This window comes from Gavialis gangeticus, unplaced genomic scaffold (assembly GCF_001723915.1).
Source record: "Gavialis gangeticus isolate Ggan-Ray unplaced genomic scaffold, GavGan_comp1, whole genome shotgun sequence".
NCBI classification, from domain to species: domain Eukaryota; kingdom Metazoa; phylum Chordata; order Crocodylia; family Gavialidae; genus Gavialis; species Gavialis gangeticus.
In genome coordinates this window covers 70679232-70689567 of record NW_017729032.1, presented here as the reverse complement: position 1 = coordinate 70689567, position 10336 = coordinate 70679232, and the positions used below count along the sequence as shown (strand labels likewise).

The 10336-nt window shown below is 41.3% G+C and overlaps 1 protein-coding gene across 1 annotated transcript in view; it reads left to right on the top strand.

The window, feature by feature from the left end:
• TNFSF11 (tumor necrosis factor superfamily member 11) overlaps window positions 1–10336 on the top strand; it is a gene marked incomplete at its 5' end in the record, with an annotated part of 41939 nt that overhangs the window by 18358 nt on the left and 13245 nt on the right. Inside the window, one exon of the mRNA XM_019523814.1 lies at window positions 7341–7487. Coding sequence (XP_019379359.1) covers window positions 7341–7487 — 147 coding nt within the window. The remainder of the gene's footprint in view (window positions 1–7340; window positions 7488–10336) is intronic.

Below are 10336 nucleotides of genomic sequence, written 5' to 3'. Positions count from 1 at the left end.
TCCCCCCCCCCCCTCCCCCAGCCTTCTCTTGTGAAGGCTGAACAGGTTCAGGTCCCACAGTCTCTCATTGTAGGGTCTGCCCTGTTGTCCCCGGATCATGAAGGTGGCCCTCCTCTGGACCCTCTCAATGTTGTCCACATCTCTCCTGAAGTGGAGCACACAGAACTGGACACAGTACTCCAGCTGTGGCCTGACCAGTGTTGCGTAGAGGGAGAGGATCACCTCCTTGGCCCTACTTGAGATGCACCTGTGGATGCACGACAAGGTCCGGTTAGCCCTGCCAACCGTGACCTTGCATTGTTGGCCCATGTTCATCTTGGAGTCAATACTTGAATGAGTTGAAGCTGAAAGACTCATTTCAGATGGGCTTAATCTCCTAGGTTGATGAACAGCAAAATGACAAATGAAATCTTAGCTTGACAAATGTAAGGCAAAGGGTAGTAGAAGGAAAAATGTATGCATTGTTGGTGCTAAATTGATTGCAACTTCAGGGGGAAAAAAGACCTTAATGACAGAGGGGAGCTCAAGGGAAACACTGTTGTTCAATGCGCAGTGGTCAGAAAAGTAAGCTGACAGTGAAAATGCAATAGGTGGGCTAGAAAACACTGAACATGGTATAGTGGTTTTCTATTAATGGGTATGGCCTCACTCAGAATGCTGTGTTTAGTTGTGGGTTGTTAAAAGGGGTCCAGAGACGGGCAAGAAAAATAAAGAAAGGCCTGGAAAGATTTCCTTATCAGGAAGCCAGGAACATTTTGCAATTTCAAGAAAAGAGACAAAACAAGCTCACAAAATAGTGGCATAGAAGTAGTAAACTAGAAACTGTGATCTATTTCTAAAGCATCCTTTAAAATTCCTATCAATCACTTCTTGCACAGTGTTCTGTTTTCAGTGTTGCATAATGTTAATTCACAGCTAAGGTAACCTAGTGAGTAATTTTTATAGATAATATAAATAAATTCCTGTAAAGGCTGTGTTCAGACTTTACTCTGGCAAGCTAATTGTCAAAACCACTAAAAACTTTATGGAGCTGGTGCTTGGGAAGTATTTCTTGGGCCACAGAGGCAAGTAGGGGGAAGGAGGAGAGGGAGCAAACTATATGGCAATCAGCTGAGCTAGCTGACCACCATAAATCACATATTTTCCCTATCAAACATACCCTGTAATGTTCCTAGATTTATTAGAATGTGTTTAATTGATCTTGCAATTGATGGGTCTGGTAACACAAACAATATCTCTGCATCCCCATCACCTATGTTTGCAATGATGTTTGTCAGGGTTTATTAAATTAGGGCTAATCCAAAAATGTTCTTTTTCAATATGATAATCTCTCTTTATTCAACCAAAATGTCATTGGATGGCAATGCATTTGATTCCCCTCACCCCTTCCTCCACCCTGCCAACCCCCACCCTGGGCAATGAATGATACGTATAGAACTGTGCTGCAGATTTACTTTGACTTGCTGGGCATTTCTAGCCCTTACAAAGTTCCTGATCTCTTGCACCTGTATTACAGATGCATTATTAACTTTTGTCAGCTACTTTCAGAAGTTTGTATTTTGATTAAATTGTAAATTTAGGAGTTGACCTTGAAAAGTGAACATCTACTAGCAGTTATTACTTTTGGCTGTGCGCCCCTCCCCCCAAAGGGACTCAAGTGAATTAGATGCCCACATCCTAGTGAGTAATCCAAATTCTCCTGAGACCCTCTGTAAATCCCAGTCTGCTTTGTTTGCTGTAGTTCAGAAACTGTTGGCAAATGTTTTAAATGATGACCACTGTATTCCAAAAAGTTTGAATTACCCTCTCTCATTTTGCCCTGTAGTACCACATGGAATGCACTGTGGCAGGCCATCTGGCTAGCTCAGTTGTCTGTTACAGTTTGTTGCCTTATGTTACCGTCTTAGCACTAGAGTGGTCATTGTAAACCTAATGAAGCCTGCTTAATTTAGCTTTAGGGTCCAGTCTCTTTTTTTTCAACATTACACTTAGTTTAGACTAGCTAGACTCTTTTCTGATTTTACAGAGGTCTTTATGCTTTAATGTGCATGTAATTGTTTTGTGTCTTAATAGCTCTTCTGTCTCACTAATCTAAGCTGGTAAATTAAATACTGAGGTCTGTTTTATTTAACTTGGTTCCCTTTGGTTACATGTTACACTGTTGTAACCGGTTTCCCTCTTCTGAATGATACATTTATTCATTTCTGTTTGTGATCCTCTGAGGGGCCTATGTTATTTCTTCAGGATGTGAAATAATGATTTTGCAGTTAAACTATTCCATGACACAGTTACAATTCTTACAGCATTTAAAATTGCAATCATTATTTTCAAGAACTTTGAAGAATTATGTCAACTTGGATGGAAATAGTTTCTAAACCCCTGGTTTAAAGTGGTAATATTTTACTTAATTCAGTCACAGATATTAGACTGAAAATATATATTTTTAGATCTTCCAATCCTTCTCTGTTAGTGTAGAAGTCTCTATGGGCACATTTTAGTGACATGTTCCATCCTGCTCAGTTTGCAGGTCTGAAGTGCTGGGCCTCTGTCTGTTTTCTCAGGTGACTGTTTTAGACTGTTCTGTCTTGTCCACAAGATAGTTTTCCTATTCTTTATCTTGACTGCTTTAAATAAAGATACACTGCTTTAAATCATTATTCTTCCCCCTTGATTTTTGCACCCTGCAAATATTTCTAGACAATCACCTTTTCTCCATACACAGATTTATTACAAAACTAAGCTATACAGGCACATTTAACTATTCTTAAGGTTTCCATATAAATTCAGCCCCTTTGGGCTAGGGACAGAAATTACACATAAACTGGTATAAGTGATCAGAAACTGGTTCAAATCTGTAACACAACAGAAGTTCAGTGCACAGAAACCGCTTTCAAAACAGTCAAAACAGGTTTAAGATAAACCTGGATGGGTGTAATATCAGACTTAACTGATTTAGGTCAAATCGGTTTACTAAACCTTTGTCCCAGATCCCCCTACACAGTCAAGTTAACTTACAGTCCCCCAGCATTCCAGGGTGATTTGCACCTCCCCTGCAAGCCTCCCTCTCACAAATCACAGGATGGGCAGGCTACCCTTGGCCCAAGCTGTCTACCCAGGCTACCCTTGGCCCAACTGAGTAGGGAGGCATGCTTTAGCACCCTCTGGCTTCTGGCCTGGGCTACTGCAGGCAAGTGGCTGCATTTCCAGAATCAAAAGTGAATGTCTCTTCACTTGCTTATTAGTTCAATCTACACAGCTTAGACTCACCTGCAAAGATTGAATCGATTCAGCCTTGGACTGTCTGTACTTAGTCTTGATGTACTGATCTTTTTTTATTGTGCTTTTCTGTACTACTTCAATTAGTAACTCCTTGAATATTTTGTGTGGAGTTGAATGCAGGGTTTTCCCTTGTCGCACACCAATCACAATTAGAAAAAGACTTGTTCCTTACAAAAACTCTTATTTTTTCAAGCTTTCTAACTCAAATATTGATCCACATACTGATATCTTCCAATCTTGATAATTTCATTTATTTTATACTATTTTCTGTACTTGGTTCAGTAGCATTCTCTAAGTGAACAAGTTTCAAATTGACTTTTCATGATGATGTGTGTACCTTTCACTCAGTCCTTGTGCACACATCTATTGCTTGTAAATTTCACATTATTTTTCAGGCTTGGTATTCTTTTGGGGAGAGTGTTTGTACTTGTGTGCAGGAGAGTCTTATTAAATAAAAGATGGACGCACATGAAGTACAATAATATATTCCCCACCATGATTTCCTGAGATTGCTCTTTCCCATTATTTTACATCTTAACATTTTCCTAGGACATCTGGGAAAAAAATGGATGAATAAGTTAAAACAACTTAAGTTTACCAACAAGGGACTGTGCATGTTAAATGCATATTTTATATGCCCCCCCTTATACTAGAAGTCTGTACAAAGGTAAAGGATGTAATACTTTTCTAACATATATTGTCATAGCCCTGGTGAAGTTCTCTTAGCTGAATTTTCACCCAACTGCTATGTTTGGATTTGATCACACTCAGATCACATGCTTTTTATGCTTTCATTATTGTTAGTAAACTGCAGCACTACCTCTTTCTTCGGCGTCTATTACATTTCTGGGTGCAAGCCTTTTCTTAGAAATTGGACCGTATCACTTGGCTGTCCTAGGTCTTTGTAATGACTCCTAGATATGTTCTGAGAACCAAGAAAGTTTCAAACAGCCAGTCAGACTCATAAAGATAGGTACATTTTAACAAAAAAATCTATTAGTCATTTAGATGTTAATGACTAAACAGTACAGATGAGGCATAGCAAGAAACTGATTAAACATTTATAAAATGCACATTCATCTAACAAAACAATCTTGTTAACATGAGAGAATTTAAAATTAATTTATCTTAAGTCCTAAAGTCTTAAAAAGCCTCTAACACAGGGGTGGGCAATTATTTTGGCTGGAGGGCCACTTAATGAGTTTTAGTGAGCTGTCAAGGGCCACGCAAAAAAAATCTTTCAGAACCTATCATTTTAACAAATTATAGAAAGCAACAAGTTGTATACTAAAAATCAACCATTTACTATAATATATTTTAATTGTATTTCAGAAAATAATTTTTGTCCTGATTAAGTTTTTTCCGGTAGTGTACATACAGGCAATTGCATTATAGCTCAAAATGATATTACTCTTGTGTATTGTTGATGAAGGGTGTGGATGGGGTGTGTGTGGGGATTGGGTGTTGCCCCCATGCTAGGTCCTGGGAGCTGGCTGGGGGTGGGGGGAGGGAGAGAGGAAGGGGCTGGGGGGATGTGCAGCAGAGCTCACCTAGGTGGTGTAGTTAGTGCATGTGCAGTCTGCCTCACACCCCTGCATCTGGCCAGCAGCTGCCCCTGTGGCATTTCGCATGGGCGTGAGCCCCACCCATTCCCACCTGGGGCAGTCCATGCTGTACTTCTGCCTGCGCCTATCAGGCAGCATTGCCCTGGCCCTGACCCTGGGCAATGTGCACAGCTTCCTGGTGGGGCTACTTCTGCAGCTGATTGGGTACTGTTTGGCTTCTCCCTCCCCTCCCTGCATTAAGCAATGCAGCAGGGGCAGGAAGAGGAGGATGAGGAGCTGCTGGAAGTGGGGAAAGCTGAGCAGTACCTGGGCAGCTGCACAGTAGCCTCACTAGGAAGCTGTGTGCGTTGGCGAGGGCTAAGGCAGTGCTGCCTAGCATTTTGGGCGAATGTGGTTGGGAGCGCGGCATGGGCTGTCTTGGGCAGGGCTCGGCCCCGTGTGGAGCTGCACAGGAGCAGCTGTGGACTCGATCCAAATCCAGTCAATTGATGGGTGCCTGCCTGCAGGCCATATCTGATCAGCTGGTGGACTGGATCCGGCCTGCATGCTGTATTCCTCCCACCCCTACTTTAACAGCTGGCTAGCCTATTAAAGAAAAGGGCTTTTCATCTGAGTTTTAAATTAAGTTATAAAATAGCTTATTTTAGTTCATCTGCAGATGGGCTCTTCAGAAAGAACTGTAGTTCAAGGCTGAAGAACTAAAATTCCAAGATGAACCCAGTTTTTTATAATTTATGGCTTGGTTAAAATATCAAAAAGCTTACTGAATAAAGTAAAAAAAAAAAAAAACCCCAACCCCCACAAAACATAAAAGTATTCCTGATTGGTTTTTACTTCAATTAATATTAATGTGCCTATTATCCCCTATATAAGCTATATCTTGTCTAAAATTAGCCTTGTCTAACCACAGTGACTTCTAAAAAAAAGTTTTTTACCCTTCCAGCCCTCTTGAATTTTTTAAAATGACTCACACTTTGTGATGTTTTCTGGGCTGATCATTTCCTTTTTGTCCTCTTGTACCCAAACTTTGTTCAAGTAAATTCAAGCAAATGCTATACCATTTCAAAATTAAGCATCTTAAGGCCTGTTATAGTCTGTTATTGGAGCAAATGCTGAACCATAGCTTAAGGCCACCCTGTCCCAAAATGCCAATCTTGTGGGGTTGCTATGTTTATAGTTTACCTCTTCAGGCACACATGCCTGTTGAAGGGAACAGTCTTTATAAAATTTCCAAAAACAACTACTCTTTACTTTAGCTAGCATAATTTCCTCACCACTCTGCTATGTTTTTAGGGATACCCTAGAGCCAAGCTCCCTTTCCCCCAGATCTTGAGAATCCATGAGCCATTTCAAAACTTTTGCTCCAGATATCATTTCCTCCTTTCCCCCACTCTAAAAAGTTCCTTTATCTCTTGAGTTGGCAACATTTTTGCCACTGTGGGCCACTACTTACATCCTAGCCCCTGCCATGGGCTGTGGCCTCACACCTGCTAGAGATCAGCCAATGCTGTGGGGGAAATAGATAGAAAAAGGCAGGTGCTAGGACCCTGGGACTTGTGTCTTTTGTTACTGTGGCTGGAGCATGCTGCCAGAGGTTGGATCCAGTCTGTTCATGGGCTGGATCCAGCCCATGGGCCATAGACCACCAATCCCTGCTCAGTCTGATTACTGTTGGCACAGTCATGCCAGGTGATCCAGAAGTTGTTGTCCTTCTCCACCCCCATTTTGAAATGGCTCATGGAAACTGGTTCATCCTGGTTGTAGTCATCTCTTTATTCAAGTGTTCCATTGAAATGAGTGATTATTAAAGTTTAACAGCATGCTATATTAACACTATGCTAGATGTACTGTCACCTCTAGTGGCATTTATTAGGGCTGTGCAAAGCTTTGGTCGCTGATTCGATTCAGCAGAGATTTGGCAGCCGAATCTCCAAATCTGAATCGAATCAGGAGACTCTTTAATCTCTCTGAATCGATTCGGAGAGATTCAGAAGGATTTGACGATTCGGACATAGACACAGCTTTAAATGTTTTTTCTACATTCCTGAAGGTATCAGATGGGTTGTGAATGCTGAGATGGTGTGGTGGATGGAGCATCCCACAGGAGTATGGAAGGCTCCCCAGAGTGCTCAGCAGCAAACCTGGAAGTGGACCAGAAGCACTTCCAGTCCACTTCCGGGTCCACTGCCAAGGGCGATCGGCCATGGGGAGACCCTGGGTGCCCCCCCTCAAACCCAGGAGGCACAAGTTGCTAATAAACATGAATGGAATTCACATATTATAGACAGAATCCCCAAATTGTCTTTTGTGTGTTACCTTAACATTCATTGGTTTAACATGGGTAAAACAACTATATATTGAAAATCTATTTTAGAGTGGTAGGAGTAGAATGAAATTGCATTTTCTGGGATAGAAGTGTAATTTTGGGTTATTGCTTATATTGACCTTGTTGTTTGGACAACTCTTAGACTCTGGATGCTTTTAAATTTATTTCAGATGGACCCTAACAGAATATCAGAGGAATACATACACTGTTTCAGAACATATCTAAGAACCCATGGAAGCACAGATCTTCAAGAAACAAAATTAATGTCTGAATCATGCAAGAACATGGAACAGGCTATTCAAGGAGCGATGCAAAAGGTGCGTGCAAACTGAGTCAACCTAACAATTTAGTGCTCACTAGCTCCATAAGCTTGTTCAACTTTAGCAAGCCCTGTAGAGAGAGTTAGAAGAAATCAGTGTTGCTCACTATTTCACATAGTAACAGCAGCTACCTTTAAACTTTGACATTGGATACTCCATTGCATTTATTCATGTGCCCCTTGGTAATGGTTAACCACGTCTGTACCCAGGCTATTTGTGCTTTGACTATCGTTCTTTTAAAAAAAAGAAAAAAGATTTGGATTCACGCTTAAAGCACTATGTTTGTGGTTAGTTGATTGTCCCATTTGTTACTCATTCTTGTCCAAATGATAGTAATTTATTCCAGCATTGGGTTTTAAAAATGTGGGCATATCTATTTTACTTTGTCTTTCTGATTGCATCTTTGGTGATGCAACTTCATTTCTTCTTAAAAGGCAATTGGTAGGCAGAGAGGAGGTGAAATATAATGCCTTTGTCTGCCCTTAATTTAGTTTTTGTAAGAGGCGATAGTGTTCATCTTCTTTTTTTCTGTCCTCCTTGCATGGAGTGGGATTCTGGGATTCATGTGACTTTCTTACGCAGGAGGCAGTAGCTCTTTCTCATTTCTTTCCACAAAGTAAACAGTCTTCCACAGTGCCACTTTTTTCTGCTCTGTGTGGGGACCACTCCTACCCAGGGGAAAGAAAGGGCCAGCAGAGTGAGTTGATATTCTGAACTTTGCTCAGCAGTGTAATCAGGAGCAGTGGTCTACTGGGATAATGAGGACAAATACAAGAAATTATCCCAACTGATGCGAGGCACAAAATAATAGGAGAGTGCCTTACTGTCACTGAGAATGTGTAACTGGAAGGAAGCTAAAATTAGAGATCATTTTCTTCAAAATCATTTTAGAACAGTTGCAGTGTACAAATGGAGTTTTAGATATGCTCATTAGCAGCTTCTTTGTGTTAACAAGACCAATGAACACTGTAACAAGGAAAGCTTAATTAACATGATAACTAGGCAGGTCCTGCCTGACAGCAGAGTGACAACATCCTTCCAATGCAAACAGTGAAATTAGTCTGACACAGACATTATCCCTAATGAAGAAGGCTAGACAAGTTTGACATACTTGACGCAGTCACCAAGGTTCCTGAAGACAATTGATGCTTTTGATCTTTGATCTTCTAGCACATTTGTACAAGCACTTAGTGCTATTTCAACCTAATTACTGGCTAATCAAAGACTATTTACATGCTGAAAGAGTGCTGACTCTACCTCTTTCAGTTTGTACCAGCTGTGCATCACAATCCCTTGGTTCATTACTTCTTCACTGTCTCTGTACCTTTGGGAAATCCTGTAAGGTTTTATTCATAAAATATAATGTATTACATTTGAAATGCACCAATAAGCAATTTAAAGAATGAATTGGATTTGAATTAATTATACAGACCTATAATTGCACTAATGTATACTTTAAATACTGCACCACAAATGGTACAGATTGTTTCTGTTTATGAAGATAATTATATGCTTCCCCAATTACATAAAACCATTAGATATTCTTCAGATTTCAGATGTCTTGTTCCCTCCTTTCTTTCAAAGACTCTCAGGAAAAATTGAGCTCAGGTGTAATAGGTTGTTTTTCTTTCGGTATTTTTAAAAATTATTCACACACTTACCAAAGTGTGAGCACTGAAAGCAGAGATTATTATTTATGGTGGGTGCATGAGTGCATGTGCATGTGTACGTATATAGGATATCTTGCTTTTCATGAAGTTCCTTAGCTAGAATGCCTAGTTACACTCATGCAAGAGGCAAGGATTTCTTAGGATGATATCTTTTTTGAACCAACTGTGAAGGTCTTGTATTTGAAAGCTGTCTAACTTTATCCCAACTACAGAGTTGGTCCAATAAAAGGTATCACCCTAGGAAATACTTGCCTGTTATATAATTTCTGGACCACTACAGCTACAACATCACTTTTATGCTATAGTTGCACTAATCCAGGAAGTACTCCTGCTTGCTGACTAATCAACAAAGAGGTTGGCTTTCATGGAGGCTGCATGTGCTGCCATTGTGGATAGAGGATGAATGCTGCAATGCCCGTGGCGAAGCTAAGTAATGACTAGGAATGATTATTTTGGTTGATGGCTATTTGTTTAAAAGAACAATGCAGTTTCTCTTGCCAAAATAATCATGTTTGAATTTACTTTGAATATGCTAAAGGAAACATGTTAAACAATGGGTAAATAAGTCTGCATCCTGGTTCCTTTGGCGCCATATGTTGATTTTGAGGGAGGCAAGGCAGAGTAGAAAAGAATACATCTCTAGGCTAAATTAGCTAGGGTTACCATATGTCTGGGTTTTCCTGGACATGTCCTCTTTTATGGCCCCATGTGCTGCATCCGGGCGGGTTTTTTAAATGTAAGCAAAATGTCCTGGATTTCCTCCCCCAGTCCGTTTTCAACATGATTGCTGCTAGGTAGAACTACAGTTCCCAGAATACCCAGCACCACACCTGCGCGACTGGGAGCTCATTTTGTGATTTTGCTTTGCTCCACTGGTGGGAGCAGGGGGAGCGAGATCCGAGGCAGCAGGGAGCACAGAGGGTCAGGAGTGAGGGGCACTGACAGGGCTTGGGAAGGGGGGCAGGGGACTGCAGATCAAGACTGAGGGGCACAGGAGAGTGGGGACGGGGCAGGTGGCTGTGGGTTGGATGTGCAGGGCACTGGTAGTGCCAGGGGGGTTGCGGGTTGGGAGTGAGGGGCATCAGCAGGGAGGGTGGGGCAGGATACTGCCTTTTGGCAGTGAGGTGCACTGGCAGGGCTGGGGGGTGGGGCTGTGGCTTGTCAGTGAGGGACAGC